Raw genomic sequence first — 16,554 nt, forward strand, 5'->3', positions numbered from 1 at the left:
GCTTTAGAAAAAGCAGGTTACCCTGGCTCATCAGCCAAATTTACCACCTGATGTGCTGGGGTAAGAGGAGATCTCCCATTAGGCCTTTGCAGTCCAGGGTACCCAACCACATCCAAAATATATGGTAAAATGCACAAATGTATATATCATTCATAGGAGAGAACCGTTTATTTTTTCCTCTGGCATTTTCATCGAATTTCTTTAATCTATTCTTTTAAATATGAAAGAGGACATTTTTTTTTTTACAGGAAAGACGTAATTATTCTGTCTTGGTACATTGACCACATGCTCCACCTCAATAAACTCACTCCCACTCCCTTGGCCTCCAAGATTCTGCTCTTTTCTGGTTCTCCTCCTTTCTATCACAATGCTGCTTCCGTCTTGCCTACAACTCTGTCTCCTCCTCTGCACTTCCTCTTTCTGTGTCTCCTCCTCTGCACTTCCTCTTTCTGTGTCTCCTCCTCTGCACTTCCTCTTTCTGTGTCTCCTCCTCTGCACTTCCTCTTTCTGTGTCTCCTCCTCTGCACTTCCTCTTTCTGTGTCTCCTCCTCTGCACTTCCTCTTTCTGTGTCTCCTCCTCTGCACTTCCTCTTTCTGTGGGGGTCCCCCAAGGCTGTTCTTGGACCCCTTCTGTTCTCAATCTACACCTCTTCTCTTGATCACTAAATAACCTCCCATGGCTGCCAATACCCTTTCTATGCAGATAACACCCAAATCTTTCTCTACTCCTCACCTTACTCCTTCAGTCTCCTCTCACATTACTAACTGACATGTCAGCATGGATGTTGCAGCATTCCTTCAATCAAAGTCTTTCTGAAACCAAGCTTGTAATATTCCCAACCCTACCCCAGCAAATGAAATTCAAAATACTAACAACAACATACAAAGCCATTCACAACTCTTGTCTCAAAATATCACCCAAACCGTTCTCTCTGCTTCTCCCAAGACTTCCTGCTCTCCAGCTCTCGTCTCCTCCTCCCATAGTCCTCTACCCCATTCTGCTTGTCCATCTCCTACTCTGTACACCACACCTTTTAACCGCTTTGTGTCGACGATATACGTCGACACAATGGCACAGGCAGGCAAACAGTACCTGTACGTCCCTTTTAAATTTGCCGCCCAGGTTCCCCTGTTCTGCCTAGTGACATGTCACTCATCGAATGTTCCCTGTGATCGGGAACAGTGATCAGTGACGTGTCACTGGTAGCTCCTCCCCCTAACAGTTAGAATCACTCCCTAGGACACACTTACCCCCTTCAGCGCCACCTAGTGGTTGACCCCTTGACAGTTTCTTTTTCACAGTAATCGGTGCATTTTTTTTTTTTATAATTGACAATTTTTATTGGGTTTAAAACATAAACAAAAGAACAAAACAATACAAAAGTAAAAGGGAATCAGCAGTCGCCATTAGCTCTGGAAAGGACACGGAGGTCTACACAGTATAAAATTAACATACAGACCACAGACATGAGTCAATAAGGCTGCATTCACACCTCGCGCGTATTCATGCTTATTTGCGCGTTTGCATACAGCGTTGTCCGACGTTTTTGTACTTCAACGTTTTTTATTTTAGCCAATATGAAAAATTATCATCTTTTCATCACTTGTTGCTATGTTGGTAGATTTTTTTAATCTTCTGCATGGGCGACAAGTTCTATTGATTAAAGCGACGAAACGCCCGTAGCAAACGCCCGTTGTCGCGCAAGTCGCTTGAATCGAGCGTTTCCATTACTTTCTATGGGAAATGGAAACGCTCAAATACGCCCAAACTGCACGATACGCGCGACAAAAAAAGGTCCGGGACTTGTTTGAGCTTCGCGCGACAGGCGTTTGGGCATTCGGCGTTCAGGTGTGAACAGTCACCATAGCAAATAATGTTATTTCATCCCTCTGGCGTTTGTGAGCGTAGTGCTTCAGGCGTAAAAACGCCTAGGTGTAAATGGAGCCTAAGGGAAAGCACTGCATATCAGTACCGAAGTAGCGCTAAAGTAATTATAGCGCAGGCTTCTCTCACCAAACAGACCATTAGTGAGGTCCGCGGTTTACGTTTGCGTGTCCCGCTATTCCAAAGGGAAGGAAGAGAAAGGGAAAAAAAAAAGGGGGGGGGAGAGAGGGGCATAAGAAAAGTAATAAGAGAAAGAAAGAAAGAGGAAAGAAGGGAATTGGTGCATTTTTATAGCACTGATCGCTGTAAAAATTACAATGGTCCCAAAAATGTGTCAAAAGTGTCCGCCATAAAGTCACAGTCATAATAAAAATCGCAGATCGCCACCGTTGCTAGTAAAAAAAAAAAAAAAGAATAAAAATGCCATAAAACTATCCCCTATGTAGACGGTATAACTTTTGCACAAACCAATCAATATACGCTTATTGCAAATTTTACCAAAAATATGTAGAAGAATACGTATCGGCCTAAACTGAAAAAAAATAATTGGAGATATTTATTATAGCAAAAAGTACAAAATATTGTTTTTTTCCCCAAATTGTCACTCTATTTTTGTTTATAGCGCAAAAAGTGCTCTGGTCTTTGGCCAGCCAAATGGTCTGGGGCTTAAGAGCCCATTCACACCTAGGCGTATATTGGCCTGAAGCGCGACGCTCGTGCCGCTGGAGGGGCGAATTTACATTGATGTCTATGAGTTGGTTCACATCTCACGCCAAACGCTGTACGCCTGCTGCCTGAAAACAAGTCCCGGACCCTTTTTTTCAGGCGGCTTTCGGTGTTCGGCATAGACATCAATGTAAAATGTTTTGTGAAAAAAAAAAAAGTTTACAAATCGCGGCAAAATACGCCGCGTACGCCGCGTTATGGTGTGAATGCAGTCTTAGTGGTTAAGGCATCCCTGAAAATTCATCTCTTCAGGGAAGCCTATCCCATTCCCACCAAAAAACTAAAATTGTAATTCTTCCATCAACTCCTCCCTCACAGGTATTACCTTTTGTACCACTTGCCCCACTCTATTAGATTGTAAGCTCTTATGAGCAGGGCACGCGTAACCCTCTTGTATTATATGTACTGTCTCCCTTTAGATTGTTGATCACTGCACAAACCGTTGGCGCTATATAAATCCTATATAATAATAATTTCATTGTCGTATCTCATGACTTTACTTTTTTTTATCATCTTAGCCTTTATTGCATTTTCAAGCATGCCCGAGCTTGCCAAGAAAATCAAAATGTTCTTTGGTCTTGCCCCTGTGGCTACTGTCAAATTCTCCAGCAGCCCACTTGCAAAACTTGGTATTATCCCAGAATTTGTGATCAAGGTATGATAGTTTGTTTTGCAGTTAATGTGTATCTAAATTTAAGAAGAGAATTTAAAATAATTTACACTATCCTGTGCTCTATGTTTAATGTAATAGATGTATTACTGTACCATATCTGGGGTGACCAACCTGCGCCCCACACACTGCATGTGGCTGCCCGATACAAAGTCATAAACGTACCTGAAAATGTTTGTAAAAATGCATTTACACTTAGTGAATACATGCAGCCGCAGTGTCTCTTTATTGGACTTTTATACATTTTTTTTTTTTAATCTTTTTTTTTTTATCTTTTTTTCCCCAAGGAAAAATATCCCACTCTTCACAATCACTCCTTATTCATGTTATCAGTTTTTGTCGGCACCTATTTTAGTGAGCAAATATTTTCAAGGATGAAGCACACAAAGGGCAAAATTAGAACCAAAATATCTGATTAGGACCTTGAGAATTCATTTAGGATTGCTACTACATCAATCCAACCAGATATTGATGTGTTAGATTATCAAAAACAGTGATAGCACTAGTTTTATGTGGCCAATTTTATTTTATTTTTATAATTACGAAAATTATAATTTTTTTTTTATTTTATTTTTTACTCAGTGACTGTTAACTTGTGATCAGCCTGACTTTTTCTGCTCGTCGGCTATCCTTATTGTTAGCGTATTTTGTGTGTGGCCCAAGACAATTTCTCTTCTTCCAATTTGGCCCAGGAAGGGCAAAGGGTTAGACGCCCCTGTACTAGTTTGCATGTTCTCCCTGCGCCTGCATGGGTTTCCTCCGGGTACTCTGGTTTCCTCCCACACTCCAAAGACATGCTGATAGGTTAATTGGCTTCTGCCTAAAATTGGCCCTAGTATATGAATGTGAGTTAGGGACCTTAAATTGTCAGCTCCTTGAGGGTAGGGACTGATGTGAATGTACAATGTATATGTAAAGCGCTGCATAAATTGACAGGGCTATATAAGTACCTAAAAAAATAATAATAATAATAATATTATTAAATAAAAGAAAATAACAAAATAATATACAGTAGCAAGAAAAATGGCGATTTTAATTTTTTTATTTTTTTTACATGTGTGAGAGAATTCTCAGAATTCGCCCAGACTGGAAGTAGGTAATGGGTGTGTTCAATAAAGACATGTAAAATTCTAATGGTTTGTGCGTTATCAGCTTAAGCACATTGGGTTTGTCTATTGTTGTGACGTCGATGATAATCAGCTCAGATTTGACTGCAGAAAACTACTTTTTTTTTTTTTTTTTTTGCTAGAAAATTACTCAAAAACCCTAAACAGTCTATATATTTTAAGCAGAAACCCTGGATAATTAAGGTTGTTGCAATTTTTTATGTTGCACGATACCTGCATAGCAGTTTGCAAATGCAATTATCAGAAAAAAGTACACCTAAATACATTTTAATGCACACAAACACAATTTAATGCCTAATTTTTTGATAAAACATAGATGATACGCTGAGTACATGAATACCTAACATGTCGCGCTTTAAAATTGCGTACGCCAGCAGAACGTTGCCAAACTACGTTACCTAAAAATATATTCACACGCGGCGCTTCAAAAGTCCTTCCAGTTTGCCAGTTTAGAATTACACGGGAGATTTGGTGCTAGAATTATTGCTCTCACTCTGACGTTTGCGATGCCACCTCACATGTGTGGTGCGATCACTGTGTATAAATGCGTGCAGGACCTACCTGTGCGTTCACATTTGTATGCGAGCACAGGGTAACAAGGGTGCTTTAAAACCTTATTTTTTTTTTTCCTTACATTTTTTTCTTTCTAAATAAATAAAATAAAAAATTTCATTTTTTTTACACTATACTTTTTTTTTGCTATCACAAGGTATGAACAACATCCTTTGTGATAGCATGGGCCAAGACAGGTGCCCCTTATGGATAAATCTGGGGTTTATTAGCATCCGATCAAACCAAATTTGGTATTGCGGTAACGGCTTGCAAACAACAAACTGAAACCGGAATTGACAAAATCCTCATCACCTCCAGTTTTTTACATTATAGAGGGGAGGTTGGTAGGCTCGGAGATCCCATTAAAGGCAGTGGTGTTGGGGGGATTCTAAATCCGAATAGGTTTACTATTTTCATAATGTATTTAACCACTTGCCCCCCACCGCATGCAGATACATGTCTGCAGCATGGCACGGGCAGGCAAAAGGACGTGTATATATATATACGTCCCCTTTAAGAAGCGGTTGTTGCAGGCGCGCGCGCCGCAATCTCCGTGAGCCTGCGGGTCCCGCGGACTCGATCGCTGCGGGGCATACCCGCGATCATCTAACTGAGAGATAGAACGGGAGATGTTTGTTTAAACACAACATCTCCCTGTTCTGCCTAGTGACACTGTCACTGATGGTGTTCCCTGTCATCGGGAACACAATCAGTGATGTGTCACAGCAAGCCACGCCCCCCTACAGTAAGAATCATTCCTTAGGGAACACTTAATCACTGCAGCGCCACCTAGTGGTTAACCCCTTCACTGCCAGTGTCATTTTCACAGTAAACAGTGCATTTTTATAGCACTGATCGCTGTAAAAATGACAATGGTCCCAAAAATGTGTCGGATGTGTCCGCCATAATGAATAATAAAAATGCTATAAAACTATCCCCTATTTTGTAGAAGCTATAACTTTTGTGCAAACCAATCAATAAAAGCTTATTGCATGTTTTTTGTTTGTTTTTTACCAAAAATATGCAGAAGAATGCGTATCGGCCTAAACTGAGTAAAACTTTTTTTATATATTTTTTGGGGGGATTATAGCAAAAATTATCACTCTATTTTTTTTTTTATAGCACAAAAAATAAAAACTGCAGAGGTGATCAAATACCACCAAAAGAAAGCTCTATTTGTGGGGAAAAAAGGACATCAATTATGTTTGGGAGCCACGTTGCACGACCGCACAATTGTCAGTTAAAGCGACGCAGTGCCGAATCGCAAAAAGTGGCACGGTCATTTAGCAACAAAATGGTCCGGGGCTTAAGTGGTTAAAAATGTTTTCTTTTCATTGTTTTAGGACCTGTTTGGAAAAAAAGAGTTTTTACCGCAGTCGGAATTTATCAAGTGGCTTGCCATTCACTTTTGTACCCATGAAGTGGTGGAACAGATATGTGGCAATGTTTTCTTTATTCTGTGTGGATTTAATGAGAAGAATCTTAACATGGTAAGCAAGGCAATCATTTAGATAATTATTATTTGTAAGTAATAAACATCATCCTTTAGCATTTTAACACTTTCATGTGTATTTCCACTTTTGCAGTCAGATTTGAGAAACTTCCACTATATGTTAGTTATGTGTTCCCATTGTCCCAACGTACCTAAAAATAATATATTTTTTATTTTTTTTATTTCTTACCTTTCTATATTATTATTTGAAGCAATTCTATACATAAGACTCTTGGGCAGCATCTATTATTTAGAATAACTTGCTTTGTTTTTGCCTGAATCATGGGGTTCTGCTCCTCGCAGCACCCTGAAGTTGTCCTTAAAGTGGAGGTTCCATCAAAAAAACAATTTTGCTTTAAACTGTAGCTTACGACTAAAAAAGAAAAAAAAAATATATATATATTTTTTTTTTTACTCATCTGGAAATGCCTGTTGCTATGCGGTCCCACGAAATCTGCCTTTGAAACCACCTAGGATTCTGACATCATCTCCCTCTAATGCTCCTGGGAAATGTGTGTCATCATTTCCCAGGATGCAGTGCGTTGTCCAATTATCACTCCCCATCCAAGACTTCCAGGAAGTAAGTGCCATAGGTCATACATCCCAGAAGTCTTCAGCAGGGGAGGAGGGATTTTCTGAGCTAAGCCCACCCTTCTGCCTGCATGCCTGAGCTAGGGGCAAATGGATTCCAGGAAGTAAATGCTACATGAATCATCTGCCCTTACTCAAGATGGCCACGGCCAGAACTATCAGGGGGGTGTTTTTCAAAGATTTCCCAGCAAAATAATGCATGGAGACATTGATGATTAGGGGAGTTTACGTTGAAAATTTTTAATTAATTAAATAGCATTTTTGGTTTGTGGTACTCGGATGCAGTGTATTTCAGCTTTAACTTACTACAAAAGGTGGAATATTCTTTTAACATAAAATATACCGCCCATGTTTAAGATCTTTAACCCTTTGTTAGGACAATGTGCAACTTTTATGCCCGGATTCAGATACTTTTTCGTATGTTACGGCGGCGTAATCACAGATACATTACGCCGCCGTAACTTAGGGCGCAAGTTCCGTATTCAGAAAGAACTTGCGCCCTAAGTTACGGTGGCGTAGTGTAAATGTGTCGGCGTAAGCCCGCCTAATTCAAATGTGGATGATGTGGGCGTGTTTTATTTAAATTACTTGTGACCCCACGTATTTGACGTTTTTTACGAACGGCGCATGCACCGTCCGTGAACGTTTCCAAGTGTGCATGCTCCAAATTACGCCGCAAACTGTCAATGCTTTCGACGTGAACGTAACTTACGTACAGCCCTATTCGCGAACGACTTACGCAAACAACGTAAAATGCGACGCTGTTCGGTCGTTTCCGACGTCCATACTTAACATGACTTACCCCTGCTTTATGAGGAGTAACTTTATGCCGGAAAAAGCCTAACGTAAACGACGTAAAAAAATGCGCCGGGCGGAGGTATGTTTCTGAATCGGCGTATCTACCTAATTTTCATATTCCTTGCGGAAATCTACGGAAGCGCCACCTAGCGGCCAGCGTAAATATGCAGCCTAAGATACGACGGTGTAAGAGACTTACGCCGGTCGGATCTTAGGGAAATCTATGCGTAACTGATTCTACGAATCAGTCGCATAGATATGACCTGGCACACTCAGAGTTACGACGGCGTATCCGGAGATACGCTGTCATAACTCGTATCTGTATCCGGGCCTTAGTTTACAACTGACAATGAGTTCTGCCAGCCAAGACGGCTATTTTGGATAGACTTCCTAGTGCAGTTTGTTTTTCAGCTAAAGCCGCAAAGTCATTGTAAAACTTTCTGGGTGTTTTTGGGGTTGCGATTAATTGTAGGTTTATTTTTTTAAAAAACATTCATTCTCTGTTATTTTAAATACAGTTGTTTTTGTTAAGAAACCAGTACTTTTAAAATACTTTCTGTTTACTTTTTGATATTTTTTTATTTATTTTGTTAAATATCGCCATGAAAGCAAATGCATGTTTACTTCTGAGCCATTTTCTTGGTAACCCATTTGTCTCCTACAGAGCAGAGTGGATGTGTATACCACACATTGCCCATCAGGAACGTCCGTAAAGAATATGCTCCATTGGGCGCAGGTACTGATAAAGCGTTCATTTTTACTGTATCGATCAGTGAGGCTTGTAACCCTTAAAGTATAACTAAAGGCAAATTTTTTTGGGGGGGGGGCCATTCACACTGGAAGTAAAAGAAAATCCCAAGTTTTGAGTGGTCACCAGAATAGGAATAGAGGGGAAATCATCCAATTGGGACAGTAGTTCGAGTGACAACTAGGGATTTCCTCTAACTTCCTGTTTTCTCTATGGGACAGGAAGTGACGGGAAATCACCCGAATGGGAGACGGATGGCAAAAACCCTGACAAGGGTTATAATCCTCCCTTACTCTGTCTAAAAGGAAAAAACGTTTTACCCACAATTCTACTTTCTATCTCGGTTCTACTTTCCCAGCAATGCATGCATTTCTCACCTACACAGCCTTTGAATGACAGTTAAAGTGGTTGTAAAGTCTCCAGGTTTTTCACCTTTATGCATTTTATACATTAGGTAAAAAACCTTCTGTGCTGCAGCTCCCCCCATCCCTTTTTTCTTACCGAAGCTTGATCTAATCCAGCGATTTGCACAAGCGCAGCGGCTCCAGTTGCTGACTCTCTCCTCATTGGGCAGTTAATAGCAGCAGGAGCATATGCGCTCATGCACATCGCTGGATTGGATCGAGTTCCGGTAAGAAAAAGGGGGGGTCTGGGGGGAGCTGCAGCACAGAAGGTTTTTCAACTTAATGTATAGAATGCATGAGACCCCTTTCACACTGCGGCATTTTTCAGGCACTTTAGCGCTAAAAATAGCGCCTGTAAGGTGCCTGAAAGAAGCCTTATGTGAAATCCCAATGTGAAAGCCTGAGTGCTTTCACACTGAGGCGCTGCGCTGGCAGGGCGTCAAAAAGTCCTGCAAGCAGCTACTTTGCAGCACTTCATGAGCTAAAGCGCCCCTTCCCATTGAAATCAACGGGAAGCACCTGCAAACTGCCTTGGCAGCGGCGCTTTGTGGGTGCTTTTAACCCTTTATTCGGCCACTAGCGGGGGTAAAAAAGCGCCCGCTAGCGCTCCAAAAACACCGGAAAAGTGCTGCTAGTTTTAGCGGCGCTTTACCAGCGTTTTTCGGACGCTGGCAGTGTGAAAGGGCTCACTCGGGCTTTCACATTGGGATTGCAGATGAGGCTTCTTTCAGGCATTTTTTTTTGCGCTAAAGCGCCTATAAAACACCCCTGTGTGAAAGGAGTCTGAAGGTGAAAAACCTGGAGACTTATTGAACTACAATTGCCAACAGTGTATCTAAACTATAACAAAGTCCACAAAAAGATCAACAAGATCAGAGGATCGACAAGTACCCAATAGTTCAAACAAAACATAGTCTATAAGGCAAGAGTCGGCAACCAGTAGATTGCAGCAAGGTGACTGGTAGATCGCGGTCTGAGCTTGCTGACCCGCCATCCCAGAGCATCAATCAGAGCGCAATAAAGAGGGGCTACTTGTAAAGTTAGAGCTGTAATAGGGAGCAAATACTGAATAAGTCGATATCTCCTCTGTAGTGCCGGCATCAATGCAGGATGATGCTTTCTCACCACCTGCTTTAACCCCTTGGACGCCACAAAAACATGCAGTTGTGGGGCACTTGTAGATTGGCCCCATTTACTTGAATGGGTTGTGACTGGCTAGCGGTAGCACCCGCCAAAACAGGGGTTTAATTTCTGCTCGGCAGCTAAAGGGGGTGGGGATTGAGGGTGGTAAACTCAACTGCAGGGTTTTATCACCCCCCAAATTTATGTGTGAACGAGCTCTAAGGGTGCTGCTGGGGAATGCAACCAAGGGCTCATTCACAAGTGCAGCAGGCACTGCTGCTCCTCTGAATAGCGATCCAAGTGTGTTTGACAGGTGGTGGGTGAGGAGGTTGCCATCTCACCGCCTGATTTAAACACGATTATCGTGCACTGCAAGTGATTGCGACACGGTAGTTAGAGGTTTAAATCGGGTGTGAGGAGGCGACACTGTGCCCGGTGATCTTTGACTTCTCCCATGTTGTCAAGGTAGATTTCCACCACTTTAAGATTGTCTACCCCTGCTATAAGGGCTCAATTACAATAGCGGCAGCCCTTGCCACCCCCTGAAAAGTGATTTGCCATGAATCGCTTTTTAGAGGGTTGTTGACAGGTGGCTGGGAGGCGATATGTTGCCTCCCCAGTACTGGTTTTAACCCTGAAAGCCCACACCTTCGCAACTGCATGCATTGCACACGCTTGCGGGGCAGTTGCAGTGCAGCCGTGTTCACTTGACTTTTGCCACAGCGGTAAAGTAAAGCATTGTGGCATGGGTGTGACCCCATCTGGCTGCTTCATTGAGTTAGAGGGTGGTTGGGAGGCGGTAAAGCTATGCCTCAACTGCCAATGTATTCATACACAGCTCCAGTTTTTTTTTCTGTAATTCTGGGGGCTGAATGAGATAAAGTTGGTTGGGTCCCTCATCTGTGCTGCCAGCATGGATGAAACATTGTCCACTGCCGGATATTGTATTCAGACAGCCGCGGCATCTGATTGGATGTTGTCGCTTTTTTTATATCCAGTTTTTTGGACCCGTGGGAGGGCTTGCATGGCCACCACAGCTTTAATTGCAGTTGATTCAGCAGGAATCAGCAAAGTTTGAGCTGCACATGGCCAGCTTAGGGATAGGCGGCCACAAGCTATCTGCATTTACAGTGTGGATTCTTTTTTTTTGCAGGGTGTGAAGTGCGGTGAGCTGAGTGCATTTGACTATGGTACCAAGGGTAATCTTATTCATTACAATCAGGTAAGATTATTATGTTCCCTTTTTTGGTTAGAGCTTATCAGTTGTATGCTGATGCCCATTGGGGATGTACACTATACAATACTGAAATATTCAAGAATAGCGCTTGCAAGTTTTCCCACAACTGTACACCGGTCTGCATGAATGGAACACTAACCCTGGGTTGCACGAAACAAAACTAACAGCTGTGGTCAGAGCCGCTGTACTAATCATCTGACATTAGTACAGCGATCTCCCCCACTGAGCTGTTGTGTTCCAACGGGAGTCAGTTGGCTGCTGGTTTTCCAGCATGCATGTCTGACAGAAGCTGGCCGAACGCCTGGCTTCTGTTGGACAGATCAGCATACACACAGGCCAGCAAGTGTCTCCTGTATGATTGGTGTGGTGAAAGACGATTTAAAAAATGCACCTCCCCGTTTGAAAGGAATGGAAAATGCATCAGAATTCCTTTAGTTGCGCATTGTTTGAGTCACACCTTTTTTTTCACAGGTGCAAAGTGCTGCAAAAACACGTATGCGTTTTTACGTTTTTGTGACAGAGCCGTGTAAAAGTAGTCTAAAGATTTAGAACAGGGGATGTTTAAAGATACACGCATGTGATTAAGATTTGTTTCTCTATTATGCATGTCATTCAGTAATGTGATACACAAATCACTTTGTTTTTACATATCTTTTCCTTATTGTAACTGATATACTTCAATAAAAATTTGTGGAAAAAATAAAAATAAAGATTAGAGCAGGGAACTTTGGAAAATGTATTTTAAGCTTGTAAACATTTGCAGAATGTTCTGTTTTGTTCCAGCTTGTTCAGTTTTTCCCCACCCCTCTGTAACCTGACCACGGTGTATCATGGCTGCTGAGACCAGACACCGTGGTCAGTTTACATGCCTCTGTCATCAGCAGCTTGCTATCTGCTCCTGTGTCCTCCTCCCCCTCCCCTCTGTCTGTGTGTGAGCCGCCCCTCCCCCTCCTGCTGCTCTCATAACACTAACATGTATACACCATCAGCACTTCCTCTTTTTGCAGTGTCCCCCTCTGTGAATGATATATAAATGCTGTAAATACCTAATTTCACAGCCGAGATTTCGATTACATGACCAGCCAGCTCTCTCCTCCTCACCTTCAGACTGACATCAGCAGAGGAATCTCAGCCCTGCCCGCTGCATCTCTGAGCAGGAAAGGAGAAAGCTGGCCCACAGTGAGCCTTGATGATACTGGTTGCCCTTCAGGAAATGACGTGGGCTCTATCTGAACTGCTGGTCACATTAACTTTAGTACAAAAGAGAACAGCCACTCACTCTCCATGACCCGTCCCTTTTATTCATTGGATTTAATTCCATTTATTGTATTTCGGTTATTTCAATCATGGAAGCTCACCATCACCTATAGCCATTGCCTAGGGTGGTCTGGATAAAAATAAATTCTGCCTAGGAATGCCCACTCAGATTGGCACACAGCTTTGAAGGCTGTTTTAATGTTTGTATAACTCCTCCCAAGAGCCAGCTCGCTGCTTGCTTCAAGGTTTTTAGGGTGCTATGTATGGTAATCTGCCAGCCCCTCCCACCAGTCATGATATGCCTGCATTCCATAGTGAAGCTCAGACTCAGTGGTGACATCACTAGGTCCATACTAGGGTATGCAATACAAATTTACAGGATTTATTTAATAAGGTGAGCCAAAAAAGAAAGACCGCTCAGGTGTGGAGATCTTCAAAGTGAGTGCTTCCCCCAGGACCATGGGTGCAGGCAATGCATATGAGATTGCAAGACAAAAGAGAGGATTTCTTCTGGACATCCGCACTCCAAACAAAAAAATGGCCTTTATTGTAAAGAATCCAAGATAAAAAACGGCACTACAAGTCACAGCATATCGGCAGAGCTGATGCGTTTTACACTATACTTAGTGTTTAGTCATAGTCTTAGTGTTTAGCTATGACTAAACACTAAGTATAATGTGAAACGCGTCAGCTCTGCCGATATGCTGTTTTTTATCTTGGATTTTTTTTTACAAAAAGGCAATTTTTTTTGTTCGGCGTGCGGCTGTCCAGAAGAAATCCTTTCTTTTGTCTTGTGATTTGTTAATGAGATGGAAAAGGGGGGAACCAGGGGTGCAGATTAAACTGTAGCTTTAACCAACTTTTGTTAAATAACTCGGGAGCAAAGATGCCAGTGTAGCCCTCACCTAAGTCTGTCTATTTAAATATTTAAACTGTCAAGTCTTATGGATAAAGTTGTGTGCTTGATTCCATGGTTCATCCCTTGCAAATGCTATCTTTCAGACTACTCCTCCTTTCTACAATGTGAAAGACATGAAGGTCCCAACCGCTCTGTGGAGTGGAGGCAATGACTGGCTAGCGGACCGCAAGGATATGGCTTTACTACTCACTCAAGTCAGCAATCTGGTCTACCATAAGGAGATTCCAGAGTGGGAACATCTAGATTTCATCTGGGGTCTGGACGCTCCTGACCGCATGTACAATGAAATAATCCAACTACTGAAGAAAGCCTCCTGAACTTTAACATTTCACAAATAAATTATGTAAATGATGTAGCAAATACTAACAGATTTAGCAGGAAAACTTTTAGAATTTTTTTATTATCCCAAAATACTTTGTCAAACCACTGTCTATGGATGGACACCAAACGAACGAGCCATTCTTACGAGCAACAGGTGTGTCTAGCTGCACCAGACTTGCCAGTGCCAGGACAATGTCTTTTACCCCCAAGGCTAAAAAAAAACAAAGTGTCTCCCTCCCTGCCCCCCCCCCCCCCAATCCATGGGCTGTGAGATTGCACCTGCTTAACCACCAAGACGGCTTCCTCTTCTGCCCACCCTTTGTCCCAGCCTTGACACTCAATAAATATTATGTGTGCATGTGGGGGCTATTGCAGTGTCCTAGACCTATTTTTTTTACAGGAGACAAAATATGCCACAAATCCTAAGCCTTAAGGGCCAGTTGACACCATGAATTGCAAAGGAATGTGCTGTGCATTCCTATGTGAGTTGCATGCGATCCGGGTACAGTGTAATTTCAGCCTATTCCTTTGAATGGGTTAACATCGCACTGGTCAGGACCAAAAGTAGAGCGTTCGCTGCTTTAAATGCGCTGCAACCAGATCGCATGGTACAACTGTACCATGCGATCTGGTGCAGGCAAACACACTGCATTTGCAACCTGCGTTCGGGGTGTCATTAAGTTGACTGACATCCGCTGCAGATCTTAAGTGCAGTGCGTTTTGAACACAGTGCTGAAAGAGCCCTTTTGAATGCGGGTTTCCCGCACCACGTTTTGGTGTGAACTGGTCAGGAGAATTTCTTGGTTTTAGTCAGCAGATTTTATTCTCAGCAGGAGAAACAATTAATGAATTAATAAAGGCAACCTTTCAGAAATCTGCGGTCCGTGCTTTAGACTGGCATGTCGATTTTTTTAACACCATGTTTTTATTAGTATTAAGTGCCTCTCCTTGTATAAACACTGTGCTGATATAGGATATAATTCCATTTGCAGCTGAAATAGACTGCAGAAGCTGCCTGTGTTGCATGAAAGAATCAAATGCACAATGGGGGATTCTGATAAACACTGGAGATACCCTTTGTAGCCTAGCTATTTTAGTTTGCCTACAAAAAATATTTTTGTGTGGTTTCAGATTGTATTTTTTTTCCTATAGTTCCTAGGTCTAAAGCAGTGGTCTCAAAACTGTGGCTCAGGGGCCAGATGTGGCCCTTATCTTACCTTTTTTCTGGCCCTTGGGGCATGATTCCACCGACTAACCCCATCAATGGGGCACTATTCCTCCCATTGACAGCATTGATTCCATTCAAACCAATGTTAGGGCATTGTTTGTGCCCACTGATGCTGGGACATTTTCTACTCCCAGTGGGTACAGTCTGGCCCCCTAAAGTCCGGTAAACTGGCCCTTTACATAGACAGTTTAGAGACCCCTGCTCTAAAGTGTATTATCCTTTAGTTCCAGAGTATATATTTTTTATTGCATTTGAAATCTTACTTGATAATTTTTATTTGTATGCACACCAAATAGAGAATATAACATTTCCTTACCAAGTAACTTGATATGCAATGTATTTTCTTTCTCAGGGCAAATCAAATTTTGCATTGTGTTAATGCAGCAAATTATCGTGTATTAAGGGACCCCTAATGCACCCCAGACAGTTAATTTTCAATAGGCTAGCAGAGCATCTTAAAGCACTTGACCTTTATTTTATTTATTTTTTATCAGTTAGCCAATGTATATATTGAGGTTAGCTGGAAATGTGCATGGGGGTTGCCATTCAAAATAAATGGCACTGGATTGCAGCTTAACACGTGATAAAATCAGGTAAAGGGCACATTTTGATCTGTTTCCACAATTATATGGACCCTTAAAGTTTTACCATTTCTTTGGTAGTCTGCACACTGGGTTGACTGTTGCTTTTTCCACCAGCAACAAAAAAACAATTACCAATACTCCAACCAGCTTTTGTTTGTGATGCTGCTCCGTGGTAGTGTTTTTTATTACAGGATCTATGTGGTGCCATCTCATGACTTATCGTTGACCGCTATAGGCACCACTGGTTATACTAGAGCGTTTCTTACTAAATAGTCCTTCAACATAACATGTCTCACAACATGTTTGCTCATCACCATAAACCATTAATAACAAAACCAAAAAATGGGTTAATCCAAAGCAGCAAATAATGAACAAGATGTGCTGCAGAAGTCGGCCATCTAATCCCAGCCTTAATAAATCACTGCACTGCTTTCTTCTTCTCAAATACTTATATATATATATATATATATATATATATATATATATATATATATATTATGACAATATAGTGTGTGATTTACAGATTGATCTGTACAAGGCCTGTCCATTTGCTGCCAACAAGACCTACATGTGGGTTAAAGTAAACAAGTCCGTCTTGATTATAGAGCTATTCATGATTGTGAGAGAAATACTAAAATTTTAGAAGGTCATTGGCTAATGGGTTAGAGATCAAGGTGGACAGCACTGGTTTATGCCATAAAATTGTAGAACCTATATATAATGATATATATGATTAATTAGTGTACTCTCATCCTCTAAACCATCTGCACCCTCAAGATACATAGATTTAACATGTGGAAGCTCAGCCATATAACAGTGTTGACCGCATTACTGTAAAGTAGCTGTCCTTAGATTTGTTTAGAGTTTTACATTCAGTATCTATGCTTACCATT

General features: G+C 41.8%; 1 protein-coding gene across 1 annotated transcript in view; it reads left to right on the forward strand.

The window, feature by feature from the left end:
• The window catches only part of LOC120947097 (lysosomal acid lipase/cholesteryl ester hydrolase-like), a 53,817-nt gene extending 38,789 nt beyond the window's left edge, over positions 1 to 15,028 (forward strand). Inside the window, exons 6-10 of the mRNA XM_040362086.1 lie at positions 3,130 to 3,266; positions 6,304 to 6,450; positions 8,506 to 8,577; positions 11,269 to 11,337; positions 13,612 to 15,028. Coding sequence (XP_040218020.1) covers positions 3,130 to 3,266; positions 6,304 to 6,450; positions 8,506 to 8,577; positions 11,269 to 11,337; positions 13,612 to 13,845 — 659 coding nt within the window. The 3' untranslated portion in view covers positions 13,846 to 15,028. The remainder of the gene's footprint in view (positions 1 to 3,129; positions 3,267 to 6,303; positions 6,451 to 8,505; positions 8,578 to 11,268; positions 11,338 to 13,611) is intronic.
• Positions 15,029 to 16,554: the final 1,526 nt, after the last annotated feature.

Source organism: Rana temporaria, chromosome 8 (assembly GCF_905171775.1).
Source record: "Rana temporaria chromosome 8, aRanTem1.1, whole genome shotgun sequence".
Classification (NCBI taxonomy): Eukaryota; Metazoa; Chordata; class Amphibia; order Anura; family Ranidae; genus Rana; species Rana temporaria.